We start from the raw sequence: 16180 nt of genomic DNA, 5'->3' as shown, positions 1-16180 counted from the left end.
ACCCTCATCATCTGGGCGTTTGTTTTCAGAAGTGGAGGCCTATTCACATGCAGCTGTATGCACACAGGCTGTCCATACTGCTGGGAACACCAGTTGTGCAGGATTTCTGTGAAAAAACTGCATGCATACAGCTGTACGGCCATAGGCTTCCCTTTTCCAATTCTACTAAAGGGGACAGATTCATCTGAGCAAGGATCATGTAACAGAGCATTCTGCCACTTCAGTTTAAGGCAGGGATGACTAACCCATGGACTGCCGATGGCCCCCAAGAGTTTTTTGTGGTTCTCATAGATCCCCACAGTGTCATTTTAAAAAAAAGAAAAAGATTTTCCCTATGGGTCCTCTGCTGTGATGCCAGGAATGCTGAAAGGTTTTTGTGTCCCCCACCCCAGAAGGCTCACCCAAAACATGTTCATTCAAAATAAATAAATGTAATGGTGTGAATTCCCTAACCCTTCTCCACATTATTGACTACCGCTGGCAGAGAAACATAGAATCATAACTTATCTGGGACCAAGTTATCTTAGGTACTTATTATACTTTACATTCAAGTAATTATCTATAGTGGCCTTATTCTAGATGCCCCATCCTGACAAGTGAGGTGGGTAGATACTGGGGAGAGAATTTTTATGTTCGACTATCACTCACACCAGCCTTCCCCAAACTGCCATCCTCAGATGTTCTTGGATTAAAATTTCCATTATCTCTGACTACTTGCCGTGCTGTCTGGGGTTGATGGGAGTTGGAATCAAACAACATCTGGTGGGCACCAGGTTGGAGAAGGCTGACTTACACTATCGAGGTTTAGGTGTAAACTTTAAAAATGTTTACTTTCACACAATTTTATGCCCACATGTGACTGACATTGAATTAATCCAGTCTTGTACTTTCTCAGATAGTGTTTGTCATGGTGATAATTTAGTTTTGATTAATTTCTAGGTGATATTCAATGTTAGTCATACTTGGAGTAGACCTACTGAAATCAGTGGTAAATTCAGTAACTTCCGTGGATCTATTCTAAGTATGACTCAGAGCTCGGTTGTTTTAAAATATTTAAACAATTAAAATCATTGGGTTGCGTTTTATCTCTTACGCGTTGGATGGTGTTTTATATATTCGCAACCAAAATTGAGTTGAAAGGTGGGATATAATAAATAAAATGTGTGGTGACTTCATACTACTGATTAAATGATAACTGCACATTCGAGAGGGAGAGGAGCACAAGGATACTGTTAATGGCAGCAGCCTAATGTTTTCTGTAACATGTAGTTCCACCCCAACTGGAAGCGTTTATTGTAGTGTATGTATGAAATACATTTTTAATTCACATTGCTTCTGAAGTATTTATTTATTTAAAATATTTCTATCCTGCCCTTCTACCCTATAATAGCACTCTGGGTGGCTTACATTAAAATTGAACACATACATAATAAAATTGTACACAATAAAGATCACAAAAACATTAAAATAAATTAAAATACATAAAACACAATATATATATATATTATATATACTTTACCTTGGGAGATTAGGTCTATTCAGAAGTAAGTTACACGGAGTACAATAGAGTTTTCTTGCCTTGGAGTAAGTACAGGATTGCAGCGTTGTCATGATGGTGTCTGTGAAACTAACTTAAAATTCAGTCCTGTGAATGCATGACTATTGGGTAATATTAAAACACTTGATGTATTCATTTTAAAAAACATTTTATCTATTTTTGTAAAAGTTTAGTTTAGAGGGTTTATTTCTATATTTATCAGGTGCGTGTAAATTCCTTAGTCTGTTTGGGAAAGATTTTGGAATACTTGGATAAGTGGTTCGTTCTTGATGATACTCTGCCTTTTTTGCAACAAATTCCTTCCAAGGAACCTGCAGTCCTTATGGGAATTCTAGGTAACATGATCTTCTGTTTATTGTGCTGTCTGTAGTAGTCTCTCTGTGGTACTAATCTTTGTAATACTGTAGTAAAATCAATACCACAAAGCAATACAAGTAGTATTTTTATAGTATCCAAAAATTACTGCTGTCCTTTCAGTTCAGTCAAACTGCAAAGATTTGTATTAAATTCTAAAGTTCACAGTAGTGGCCACAGTTGCAGAAGTAGTTAGTTCAACATTGTTTGTTTCCATCCCATCGCCCTAGGAGAAATGCAGAATACCATAGAATAGTAGACCTGGAAGGGGCCTATAAGGCCATCGAGTCCAACCCCCTGCTCAAGCAGGAATCCAATTTAAAGCATACCCAACAGGTGGCTGTCCAGCTGCCTCTTGAATGCCTCTGGTGTTGGAGAGCTCGCCATCTCCCTAGGTAATTGGTTCCATTTTCATACTGCTTTAACAGGAAGTTTTTCCTGATGTTCAGCCAAAATCTGACTTCAGGAAAGGTGCAAATTGAAGTGTGTGTGTGTGATTCTAAAACATTTTCCTTACATTTAAACTAGTCTTGTGTTCAAAGGAATATGTAATGATGATAGTTTCTTATGGCAAGATTAGCAGATAAATCATTCTGCTTAATATTTCTTAACAGGTATCTACAAATGTACATTTAGTCATAAGAAACTGGGAATTACAAAAGAGCAACTTGCAGGAAAGGTGTTACCCCATCTGATTCCTCTTAGCATTGAGAACAATCTTAATCTAAATCAGGTAGGATCACAATTTTCTTGTTTTTATCCATAAATATCCTTGATTTCATTGGGACTTAAGTTGCAAGAAAGTAAAATAAAGACGGCAGTTAAAAATAAGAATGCAGACTTTTGGTCCCATGTTGTTCATTTTGTATTCCGCTATGAAGCACCAAATTTACTGCTGCTATGCCTTGCAGTTCTGTATAACTGTGATGAACTGTGTTTCTTCTCATTGGTCCTATTAAATTCGACATGTACTTGGGAAGCTAAACATACTGTTCAGTTTCTTCACTCCCCTTTAACAACTCTAACAAGTATTTCATTTGCAATATAGAAATATATCTCTCTCCCTGATCCCAGTGATGAGAACTTGCCCCTTAATAGCACAAGTGTTCTTGATGGATGTTCTAACGTTTAAGGGATCCATAGTTGCTTATCTTAGTCAGCTATTGAAATAACTTGGGATCAAATGTGTATTCTAAAAGTATTTGAAATATTCTTTCAACTAAATTATTGTGCTTGAGCATTTGGTCACTCTCTCACTCTCTATCTATATCTTAAGACTTTGGCCAGGATCCAGAGAAACCTGTACTTGCGTGCAAAGGACTTCTATGTGCACATAGGTTAGGACTTGGTGGAGTGAGTGAATTGTCCCTTGCAGTCCCTTGAGCGTCATAAATGTTGCTTCAGAGGTCCTCTAACCCTCAGAGGGTTACTACTGGAAAGGGTGAAGATGGAAAATGTCTCTATTCATGCACCACACCATGTGGTGGGCCAGCACCAGCCTGCTGCAGACCATTCAAAAACAGCTTGCCATGGCCCCCCGCCTTCCCCCATTTGAGTACACCCATTTCTGCAACCTCTTGCATCAGTATGCATTCCTGCCATCACCCAAGATGGGGCTGGGGGGGTGTTGACCCCTCTGCCGCCATCTTGGGTGATGGTAGGCACAGACACATAGTGGGCTGATATGGCGACTCAGGAGGTGGCATGACTGGACATATTTAAGCATCCACTGGCTGCAATGTCAGCTGGGAGAGCTCCCACTCCATAATCCATGCCATTGTCTGGTCATGGCCTATGACCTGATGCTGGTGGGGATCGCAGAGCGGAAGCTCCACCCACCCAGCTGCAGGGGCCCTTGCTTATTTTTATATTTTATAGGCTGCTTCTTACATTTTCTTTGGCTTTTCTTCTTTGTTTAATGATTTTTATTGGTTTTGTACTCCATTGTTACTTTCTTTGATGGTGTTTTATTGGAAAAAGAAAAGAGGGATATACATTTTAAAAAATGAATAAATCCCTGTCTTTTTTCCCATGATGTAGTTCTAAGGAGTACAGTAGTTGCTGTATAATATTTAGCTTTTGAGAAATTAATAAATGAAAAGAAAGATCCTTTGTATAAAGAAACTAGCACAAATATCTTGGTTCCGTTTTCATATAGCATAATCTGCTCATTGTGGTGACATATGCTTTAAAATAATAAATTCATGTACTAGTTTTAGAGCTTAAGTTTTAATCTGTTACTTGAGTGATAAGTTTGTCTTGCCCAATTTATGTACTGTGAATTATCTTGGTATGTTGTTCAATATTAGAAGGCTGCTGCTTTTAAAGTTATTCTAAAGTTGTAAAATGTATTTCTTTTCTAGTTTAATTCCTTCATTTCAGTCATAAAAGAGATGTTAAGTAGATTGGAAGCTGAGCATAAGACCAAACTTGAACAAATCCATATTATGCAAGAACAGCAAAAGTAAGTGTGCATAATTTTTGTATGTACAGTATCAGATAATGTACTGTCTTGTATAATTTTTATACTTCTTGGAAATCTTTCAGTTTGTACCAGATTCAACTGTCTTGTTATACTGCTATGGCTCCCTTTTTATCTTTTCAGTTGAAAGCTGTATAGTGTGGTTTTCATTATAATAAATAGCTTTTTTAACTTAGTATCTGTATTTCTTGCATATCCATCCTGTTCCCAGTATTGACCAAGACTGGGAATTGACAAACTGTACCAACCTTTCCTTAAAAGCCATTTTTGAAGAATCCTTGGATGGTTGGTTGGTTATTTGTATTCCATCTTTCTTCTGGAGGTTCAGAGCACCTTTTTAGCCTCACAACAACCCTGTGAAGTACGTTAGCCGCCTGTGATGTTTGCAGCTGAGTAGAGCTTTGATCATGGGTTTTCCATGTTCAGGGACTCAATCCACTATGTCTCCCACTAACTCCCACTGAAATTTGATGTTGCAGATCAAACCATGCTAACCAAATGATCCTTTTATATTGTTAAAAAAAGAAATTGGGATATCTAGGGCTATATGTATATTTTTTTGCAGCATATTTGTTTCAGTTTTAGGTCTAATGATATTACATAAAGATTTTGATTGTTTTGTTTTATTAGTTTATTATATTAATAAACTGTTTTAAAATAAAAAGAATTGGGACACAAAAGTTACTGCTGCAACATGGATAAGGGCAACCTCAGGCCCAAAGGCCAAATGCAGCCTTCCAGGCAGCTCAGTCTGGTTTTCAGAACTCTCCTCAGGGCACACCCCTCATTGGCCCTGCTTTGCACTCTCCCTGCCTGGCTGGGATGTGTTTGATAATGCGTCTGGCTTGTCTGGGTGGAGGATAGAGGTGTGTGCAAGCTGAGTGTAGAAACCAGCCTACTGTAGAAAGATAAAATTCACAAGTTTTTGCTCTGCCCACTTTTGCCTGTGGCCTCCAGAAGATTGGCCAAAAGGGAATGCAGCTCTCAGACCCCAAAAAGTTCCCCACCCCCTGCTTACAATATAGACTTTATTACCAAAGGTTGTACAAAAAAGTGTCACTCATCAGATGATAAGGCTTCTGCCAGCAAAATGGAAAAGGAATCTCCCCTCCCCCTGCACCTGCCCAAGTCTACCCCAGAGGGTTAAGAAGCCTTCTAGAGCAGATTTAGGAGGGGTATGGGGACTGCAGGGGAATCACTGGAAATTGCTTTCCATCCATTGACTTGTCAGCTGAGTGACAGAGTTAGATACAACTAGTTGGACAAAGTATATTTTTCAGACAATTTGAAGGGTGGTAAAAGTATGCAATGTCATTTTTGTTTTGTTAAATAATATAGCTACCCTTGAGGAAGATACTAGATTAACAGGTGAAGATCTCCCTTTCTCCAGAAGTGGTGAACACATGACATGGTGGGTCACACCAACCTCTTGTGGCTGGAGAAGGAAACCTAAACTGGTCTCTGTCTGCTGGACATCCCCACCCCAGAATCATTAGTTCCATATATAATAACTAATATTTTTAATGATTTGATGGGTTTTATATCATGGACTAAATTTGTATACCGACTCTTAAGAATTAATATTGTAAACCATTTTGTATTTATGTGAAGGAAAGTAGCTTACAAATGCTACATGTGACCCATAGGTTAATCAAAGCACACATTCTCTTATGCCCAATTAGAAATCCATTTGTCCTGGTAAAAATTGGAACATGTAATTTGCATTTTTATTGAGTTTATTTCATGCTGAAGATATTTACTAGTACCTTGTTAAAATTGTACTTTTGAATTGTAGATCTTTGGATATAACTAATCAAATGAGCACAGCTGAAGAAACAACAGCCAATAGTACAGGCAATCAGGCAAGAAGCTATCTTTGTTGGATTATTCCAAGATCTGCTTTTAATTATTCTTTTTTAAAGTTATTTTTTCTTTATCAATTTTGTTTTAATTTAAACAGATTGACAAGGTGTTTACCAGCCTAGGCACAGATATCTTAACTGGTGGACCTGACGGTAAAGAGAATGGATTGCTGCAAAATCAGAGAAAGGTAACCTTAAATAACACTTGTGCAAAGTCTAAATAAGAACGACATTTGCATCCATAAACTTATTATCCTGAGCCAGATATCTTAGTCTACCAAAGTTTCCTACCAAGCCCAATTTAAATGGTTTCTGTTTGACCAATATGCTCCCCTTCCTTGTTGGTGTTGGCAGTTAGGGGGTTCATGGGTTCAGAATCTAGATTTGTGAAGGCTTTTTTAAAATTGGTGGTGGGGAGCAAAACAAGATAGGGGCCAGGAACAGGGAGTCATTAGTTATACCATATGTGGTGGAGAAGAAGAGAAATGGGGGAGGGGGAGAGAGAAACAGATAGAAATATCACCTGTGTTTTTCTGATTGAAATAACTGGAATATTTTTCATTACATGTGATACTGAGAATTGTTTGAAATAGTAATCCTGATTGTTGGCAAACTGGTTTTACAGCAAGAGAGATATGAGGGCACTTATCAAAATGAATTTGGTCAAATTATTTGTTGCATTTCTTGTATCTTTCACTCAAATTAAAAGATTGGCTAGAATTCTCTTGATCTAAAATGGATCTTTTCTGCTTTTGTTCTCACATTTACACATTTTTAATTAATCTGTTCTAGTCCTCAAGGCACTCACTTATTTGCACAAAGCTTTAAGGTTTTACAAAATAATTCAAGGTGATACTGAGCAAAGCCCAAATTTTGCTAGCAGGGCAATTTGCTAGCTGTTGTTGAAAGAATATTTAGTGCACATGCATTGGGTGAGATGCAGCATAGCGTGAATGGACATCTACTTGGGCAATAGGGCTTCTCCTACCTCTCCTTCAATGCCCTGCGCCTCGCCAAAATCTTCTCTGGAGGGTTGGGTGACCCACTGCACAAACAGAATACTGTTGTTTGAGTAGATGGACATCACTGGATGTTGTCCACAGATTTTAGCCCTCATGGCTGGATGGGAAATTAAAGAATGTCACAGAACTTTGTATGAAAGTTTCAGAAAATACTAGCCAAATAAGTAAACAGAATGTTTGTTTTCATCATTATATATGTATGTATATAAGCATGTTTATTTAAGTCAGTTGATCAAGTTATTCATTTTTTAAGAATTTTCTTCTAAATAGTATGTTGTCAAAAGATGCCACCTTGAAAAGTTCAGTTATAGGCTAACTCAGATGCAAGTCCAACTGACTTCAGTGGGAGTTACTCCCAAGTAATGTGCACAGAATTTCCCCCTCTTTAAAAAAAATGGCCAAGTGTGGCCTGCAGGCCGTACTCTGCAGTCAGCTAGTTTCTCAGTCACCTCCCACGCCAATACTGTATCTTAGGTAGATAACCATAACCTAGCTGTAGTATGCATGCTTCACATGAAGAAAATCCCATATTCAACACCTGGTATCAAATAACAGGAAAGGCATCAGCCTGAGATCTTGGAGAGGAGCTACTTGTCATTGTGGACAATATTGGGCTAGATGTTTTTCAACTTGCTGAAACACATCTTCATTTGCAAGCTGAATGAAACAATCAGTACTGTAATTGTTCACTGAAGCTGCTATGGGGAAATTAAAAGCCATAGGCTGAGCAGATTTGGAGAAGAGTGTATTGGAGAGACATTCTTCCCCAGGACAAAACAGAATAGAGGAAAATATGAGGAAGGAGAAAGAATAATAAAGTCTAAGGGGAGGACCTATATCTTGATCCAACCTAAGTGGTTTTGTATTAATTTAAATGGATACTAAACTGGTCTACTAGAGATATGTTTGTCTACTGAGGACAATTTATTTTCTTGTTCTTGTGTAATTGCTTTTCCAGACATAAATAAGCAAGGCTGTGTCCCTTTTTAAAGAATTTTAATACTGAGTAGATATTTGGCTTATTCCAACTGCAAGTCTCTGAAGTTAAACCTGACAAGGATTTTCTTTTGAAGGGATCACTTACACTTGAACAGAAGCAAAAATTAGCAAAAGAGCAAGAACAAGCACAGAAATTGAAAAGTCAACAGCCACTTAAACCTCAGCTTCACACAATTACTGCTCCAGTCAAACAGGTATGGTTTCATGAAAGAACACTTCATTGTAATCTTTCGTCCTGTTGCAACTAACCATGAAAATGGGTTGTATCCTGTATAATTTGCAGTAGTTGTGAATCTCTTTATCTTGCAGTTACATATGAGCATCCAAAGTCATCATTTGGTATGCATGTGAGTGAACTGAAGACTTTTTGTTAAAAAAAAAATACACTGGATGTAGTTAATTACAATCTGAGAACATTAAACAAAATAATCTGTTTTATAATCCCTTGAGGAATCTGGGGGACCATCTCAAACCTGTAAACTCATGGGGTTATATCTAATGTTACTCCTACTCAGAGCAGACCCATTGAAATTAGCAAACATGAATACAGTAGGGCCCCGCTTTTGGGCATTCCGCTAATACAGCGGCGCCAACGGGGCTATCAGCTATAGCGTGGGGAGTTCCAGCCACCGCTCTCCAACTGACAGCGATCAGCTGGAGCGCGTGAGCTCCCGGTGCTACAGCTGATTGAGTGCTACAGCTGATCAGCTGGAGCACGGGGAGCTTGTGCTCTACAGCTGATTGCTGTCAGCTGGAGCGCGGCGGCTGGAATACAGTAGGGCCCCACTTTCCGGCGGTTTTCGCATTTCGGCGGGGGCCTGGAACGTACCCTGCAATATGAGTGGGGCCCTACTCTAGTTTAGTTCTGTTGATTACAACAGGTCTGCTCTGAGTAACACTAACATTGGACACAACCCATTGTTTAAAGGTATTTTTACTTACATAGATCAAGACAAATGCATTCAGACTCCCAATATGTGGGATAAAATATACATGGATCTTCTCCCGACCACACCCCGCACCCATATCTCCTCAATAATCTTGGTAAAAATGTGATATTACATTATTGTGTTCAGTTTTTTCCTGCATCTACTTTAATTCATTAGCTGTGTGAGCAGAAAAATACTGTTAAGTCAGGCATGGAGAACCTTTTTCAACCAGAAGGCCACATTCTCTCATTTATGCAACCTTCCGGGGGCCACATACCAGTGTTGGGTGTTGCCAGACATGTACCACTCTCCCTCCTTCATCCAAGCAAGTGGTGGTATTACCATTCAAGGACACATTCCAGCCAGGTAAAATCACTAGAAGAGAGGGCAGAGCAGAGTTAGTAAGGGAGGCCTGGGTTGACCCCCGGGTGCCAGATTAAGAGGCTGGGAGGGCCACATTCAGCTTCTGGACCTGAGGGTCCCCACCCCTGCTGTAATGGAGAACAACATCTACATATCCCCCATAACTTGTATTCTTATTTTTTTGTATTTCTACTTCCATGGTAGCTCACATGTAACATTAAATTGTTAGAAAAATTAAAGTAAAACAATGAAAGCATAGAAACAGCAGAATAAAACCAATTCAGATTATCTTTTAAAAGGGCCTGGGAAGATAGAAATATCTTTGCTTCATGTCAAAAGCATGGAAGAATAGGCATCTAGCAACTCTCTCTGTGGAGAATGTTCTAAAGATGCAGTACCACAATCAAAGTCTTCTCTGAGTTAACAGCCACTTAACCTGAGAAGGCAGAGGTACCCAGGACAGGGTCACCAAAAATTACCTCTGTATGGGTAGTTCATGTGGGAATGAGCAGTCCTTCAGGTACCTGGGACCCTGGCTATGTAAGACTTTAAACAATGGGTGGGGAACCTCCGACCGCCAGACCAATCCTGGCCTCCCAGGGGGTCTAATTTGACACACAAGCCATTTTCCCCAAACCACTGACTAGTGGCGTCCGCTGATGGGCAGGAGGACAATTTAATCTTGCATTGATTAAGCAATCCTGTTCGCAACAAGGAACAAGATTGTGCAGCCAAGGCAAAAGTACCTTGGGAAGCAACATGAGCTGTGTCAAAGAGGCTTTTGCAAAGGCTTGAAGACCGCTCCAGCACTCCTCTGTATTCAAACAGGAGCATGGTGACTATCTTAAAGCCTTTTCCAAATCTCCCCACTCCCCCTTTAACTCCCCACTCACAGAGACTTAAAAGAGAAGCACAAGGGATTTTAAGATGTGTGCACCCTGCCCACCTGTCAAAGTTGGTCCACAAGGGAGATCCTGATAAAGATCTGGCCCATGGAGCCGTAAAGTTTCCCCACCCCTGCTTTAAACTTAAGTATCAGCTCTTTGAAGAACTGACAGTATGTGCTTATGGAAGTTCCTTAGTTCCTGCTTGAAATCAAAAGTTTTTGAACTAACTTAGTCTGGATTCAATCCAATATAACCAGTTCTAGTTATTAATTTTGCTGCTATATGTTACATTAATTGTAGTTTCTAAACGATCTTAAGAGGCAATGTCTCATATAATGCATTGCTGTAGTGTCATCTGGAGGTTTCTACAGCATGGAAAACCATGGCCAGGAGAAGGCACACCCGCCAAAGCTGATAAAAGGTGCTTTGTACCTGAGATGCCACTCTCCAGTAACAAAATTGGATCCATGTAGTAAGCTCTTATATAAAACTTAATTTGGTAAATTGTAAGTTAGAGACTTTATATGATCAAAACCTACATTGGTGTTGTTTTTTATGAGTATCCTATGGATATTCTGTCACTTTGTAGTAAAATCCATTTGAGGAATCTTATAACACATGGAATGGTCTTTTCCCCAAAAAAGGTTCTTCTCAAGTTGGTGGTTAAGCTTTTCCCTGTGATTGATTTGAATATTGTTGAGTACCTCAGAATTGGAATGGCTTCTCCTTTCTCCTCTGTGATAAAAAAATTAGGGACCAGGAGCTTTCAAGTGACAGTTCCCTGTTTTTTCTAGCTCTCAGTGCTTTTTTTGCCTCTGCTGTTGATAGCATGTACAGGGCAACGTTTGTTTTTCTGGGGGGAAGAGTTTTTTAATCTGCTTTGTTATGGTGATTAAAAGGTTCTGTTTTATTTTAGCCATATATTGTGGTTTTATTTGTTAGTGAATAGATATGTGTCATTGTGAATCACTGGAAAAATGTTAAATGTTTTTTTAAATGATTTATATTGCATGCGGGCTTTTAAAAAAATGTTATGCCTATTTTTATGACCAATGTGTTGTCTCCACAACACTAATTTGAGTTTGTTTGAACGTTTTTAGCTCCTGAGGAAGGAATATATTCCGAAACGCATTGAGCAATATAATAAATCTATAACTAGCACCAGAGCTTGTCTCTCCTCTTTTTGTACTACAAAAATATGTCTACATATCTTTGTGTTGTAGACCAAGGTTGCTATTTTCAGACCTGAGGGCCACATCATCACATACCAACCTGTCAGGGGCGGGGGAGACATGTCCACCCCATAGTAAGCATGCATGTGCCCACACATCACATACACACCAGAATGCACACACATCTCTTTCACATATCACCCATGGATTGCAGATTACTCTCTCCCCCTGCTCTCCAGATGACCAATCTGGTAAGTGTAGAGAGGAAGCAGTCTGTATCCCAATCCTAATCGCTCAATTTCCCCTTTGTTAATTACTAGTGTTGCTCACTCTGTCAGCTGGCACTGACCACATTGGCTGTTGAGCAAAGAGATACAACTTACTGGAAATTATGTAAAGCTGAAGCACTCATGAATAAGAAAGCAGCAGGCAGCTTACTAGATGCAGTGCTGCTATCATGTGTATTGATTTTGGAGGGACATTAGGGCAGTTTGGGACCCCCAAAACACACAGAACAATTGGGCATTACAGCAGGAAACAGAATGGTTTAAAAAAGTTTTTTTTAAAAAAAAAAACCCTAATAATTAGGGTGAGGGGGATCTTGGGAGGACACAAGTTATTGGAACACTGCAAGAACCCCTGTTGTAAACTCATATTTGAGTTGCACATACAAAATGGCATTCCTGCTTCCTAAAATTGTCTTATTTCATTGAACTACTGATTACACTGATGCTATTATTTATTTCAAATATTTCTATCCTGCCCTTCTACTCTACAATGGGCACTCAGGACAGCTCATATTTTTTTTATTTATGTATTATTTGATTTATAATCCTTCCTCCTGGCAGGAGCGCAGGGCAGCAAACAAAAGCACTAAAACTTTAAAACATCATAAAAACAAACTTTAAAACACATTAAAACAAAACATCTTTTAAAACGTTTCTTAAAAACTTTCAGATCAGGCCCGGTAGCAAATGGCATCATACATAATAAATGTATGATGCCATCATACATAATAAATAAAAACACAAAAACATTAAAATCAATAAAAATACATAAAATAAAGTTAACAGTTCAGGGGGAGTGATGTTAAAAGGGGGCTAAAGCGGTAAGACATAGAAAGGGGAAAAAATAAAATCAATTTCAGGCTATACTTTCTGTTCCTCCCAAAGGCTCTCCAGAACAAGATGTTTTTCAGAAATCTCCAAAACACCATCAGGAAGGGAGCAGAGCAGGCTTCTTGGCATAGGGTATTCCAAAGCCTGGGGGACACTGCTGAAAAGGCTCCCTCCCACATGCCTGCCAATCCAACATCTTTCATTCTAGGCACGCAGAGGAGACTATAGCCAGATATCTTAAATCACGGACAGGTACATATGAGCATAAGCGGTCCAAGCAATTACAAAGTGTTTTAACTATAGTTGTTTTGTGTTTTTCAGACAAAGGACTTGACTGACACTTTGAGAGATAATATGGCATCACTGACCAGCCAATCCACCAACAAACCTAAAGTTCCTTCTTCAAGTAGCTTTTCTTCAGCGGGTATTGGAATAGGGTTTTCATCGCCTGTTGAGAGCACTAAGAGAAATGGACTAAATGCTAATACAGGATTTCAGCCTTCTGGATTTGGCATGGGAATTGGTACTACAAGCCAGAATTTCTTCAGTACTGCTGGTATCACTGGAATGACTAACATGAATAAGTTGCCAACAGCAAACATGCCACCTTATAGTCCTATGAACCCTACAGCTGCAGTTTCACAGCCAGCACAGCAAAGCAGGCCACCAGATATGTCAGCTTTAGATAGCCTATTTGGGTCGCAAAAACCCAAAGTTAGTATGAATCAATTGTCTCAACAAAAAACAAACCAGTGGCTTAATCAATTTGTACTTCCCCAGGGTACCAACAGTTCTGCTTTAGGAACACAAATGAATGTAATGGGACAACCTGGCTTTGGCTTACAGGGAAATCCTTTTTTTAGTCCTCAAAACTTCACACAACCAACAAGCAGCATGACAAGCAGCAGTTCAGCTAGCAATGACTTAAAAGACCTCTTTGGGTAATAGTTCTAATTGTGGATTAATTGATGTGGTATTTATCTCATAAAAAGCTTTTTTGAGGAAACTTCATTTAGCAAATGGACAAGAGAAAAGCTGTTCCCGGGATGTGACTTTTTATTTGCCTGTGTATTTAATTTTCTTAGGCACCCCCACCCCACCTCCATTTCAAAGTTTTGAAGTCAGGTTTTGTCAATCAAGGTATTCAGAGTTACAAAAAAATTAAAACTGCATACCTCATAACTTCAGGACTTTGTCTTCTGACCACTGTAATTCTGCAAATAAACATCTTGACAAATAAACATAAGCAGATAGGTTGTAATTGCTGATAAGTGATTCTCCAAATGCACAAAACCTCAAACCTTGGTCTCTTGTTGGTCTTGAATTGTCTGGATTTGATATGATACTGAGTTATAAATACATCTTGGTATAGAAAGGCTTATTAGGTGGATGCATGTATTCATCTGGAACTTTCTGTAAACATATGAAACTGAACATATGAAGATTTCTAGGTTGTAAGTAGCATTCTTCCCAACAGAAGATAAGGTATGTTTAAGGGAGTGGTATTTTTCCAACAGAGGAGTTATTTTTGTCTCCAAAAATATTGCTCAGGTGGCCATGCTACATAACTTGCCTGTTGATACCAAAATTTCAGTCACTGCAGTAGAAGCCATGTTGGCATGGTGATCTTAAAGTCCTGTCTAAAAAAGTAAGGTAACTTAATCATGCAAAGGTTTATAATGGATATCCAGTTGCTAAAATATTTCTAGTACAAATTAAAGGGTCAGATCATCCTAGAAGCAAAGTTGAATAGCTTGGAATTTAGAAGTTACTTTTATCACATTGAAGTTTTGCCATACTAGTATGAAAAGAGAGTTTGAATCCCAGTGTAAAATTTCTAGCTACTTCTAAGACAAAAGTAAGTTTGCCATCCTTCTGATATTTACTTGCTTTGAATTCAAATTCCTGTCAAGGGACTCCAATGGTGTTTGATTTTTTTAAGATTAAATTAATGAAGTACAAAGTTGGATGATGGAGCAATCTACTATGGCAAGTAGTTTAATTTAGACCAAATACATTGTTTCTGGAGTCATCTGAAAGACTAATATAAAGTCTTCTGCAATCAGATATGGAATGAACAACCACTTTCTATCTACCTTGAAGGATTGCTCTAGACTTAGACATTTTTCCCAAAATACAAGCAGCAGTGAATGTTGCTTAGTAGCTGAGGGTTGTTCAACTTTCTCCTAACACTATCCTGTGTGCTATTTCTATTGGGTTTTTAACTATTTCTTTCTTGGGAATTTTGCGATCTTTCTTAGATAATACTTTAGTCCATAACTGGCTAATTTGAGAAGGAAAGCATTAGTTACTTTTTTTATAGAAAGGTACTTTATTTTTCAAAGCCTTTCACTCATTTAATCCATTTCCTGCTTAAAAAACCAAAGGGCTTTATTTATGCTGTAAATGTGAGCTTTGTTAAATTATATTTCTAATTTTAAGCAGTAATAATGTTAAATGTATCTTAAGAACTTTATGTTATAGCTGCTACCTTAGTACTTTTATTTTGTGTCTCTGGGACCAGTGATAAAATTGTGATGTGTTTTTAAAAACATACATGCTTGTGTTATTTCTCTCACTAAATATGCTCAATTAGCTACATAACATTGTGTGTAAAATTGTGACTATTAAATGTGTTAGGTGTCCATGCAGTTCCTTGTATAATCTCTAGGTTTCTTGACTAACATTTACAGTTCTGGCTTGGAACAGTTCCCCTGGTGTTTTGTTTTTAAAAAAGGCAAAATAAAATAAAAGTACTGAAGATGAATCTTCCCTATAGTATGTGGATAGCAAGTATCTATTTCACAAGACTGAATGGTTTATTGCAGGGGTGGTTAACTTATGGCTTTTCCAATGCTGTTGGACTCAAACTCCCATCAACCCCAGCATGCATGGCTGATAGTGTGGGATGTGATAAGATTTGTAGTCCAACAACATCTAGAGGGCCACAGGTGAGTCCCCCAACCCAGACTGTTGTAAAATCTCATAGATACTGTCTTGCAAAATAACCCTTATAAGTTCCAACACCTTTGTTTGTTAATAGTTTTAGCCTTTTAGATTTCATTGAGGCTGTCAGAGAGAGAGAGATTTTTTTTAAAATGACCCGTGCCAGTACCAGTTTGTACTCCAGTACTGCTACGTTGGTGGTATTTCCCTTACAGAATTTTGATCCTAACTGAGGATCAATTGCAATTTTGTTGGTCACTTCATTTTTTTAATCACTTAAATTTTTATTTGATCTGAGGCTGTAAGCAGAAGAAAACATAATAGAGGAAAGCCTTCATCTGTTATCAGAGAATCAGTTTGTGAGCCACCTTGGTACATGACTAAATTCCCTATTCTAACATCTATATGTCTTTGCTTATAGCAGCATAGTGACTTTTTTCAGAAGATACCAGAAGAGAAAAGAACTTCTGTTCAATATAACGTTAATT

At 38.4% G+C, this 16180-nt stretch overlaps 1 protein-coding gene across 2 annotated transcripts in view; it reads left to right on the top strand.

The window, feature by feature from the left end:
* Positions 1–15513, top strand: part of SCYL2 (SCY1 like pseudokinase 2) — a 38483-nt gene extending 22970 nt beyond the window's left edge. For both annotated transcript variants that reach the window (XM_061639498.1, XM_061639497.1), the window contains exons 12-18: positions 1761–1893; positions 2527–2645; positions 4276–4376; positions 6190–6256; positions 6355–6444; positions 8352–8471; positions 13068–15513. In XM_061639498.1, the coding sequence (XP_061495482.1) occupies positions 1761–1893; positions 2527–2645; positions 4276–4376; positions 6190–6256; positions 6355–6444; positions 8352–8471; positions 13068–13691 (1254 nt within the window). In that variant the 3' untranslated portion in view covers positions 13692–15513. The remainder of the gene's footprint in view (positions 1–1760; positions 1894–2526; positions 2646–4275; positions 4377–6189; positions 6257–6354; positions 6445–8351; positions 8472–13067) is intronic.
* The last annotated feature ends 667 nt before the right edge of the window (positions 15514–16180 follow it).

This window comes from Rhineura floridana, chromosome 8, assembly GCF_030035675.1.
Source record: "Rhineura floridana isolate rRhiFlo1 chromosome 8, rRhiFlo1.hap2, whole genome shotgun sequence".
NCBI lineage: Eukaryota > Metazoa > Chordata > Lepidosauria > Squamata > Rhineuridae > Rhineura > Rhineura floridana.
This window is presented reverse-complemented; position numbering and strand designations above follow the sequence as displayed.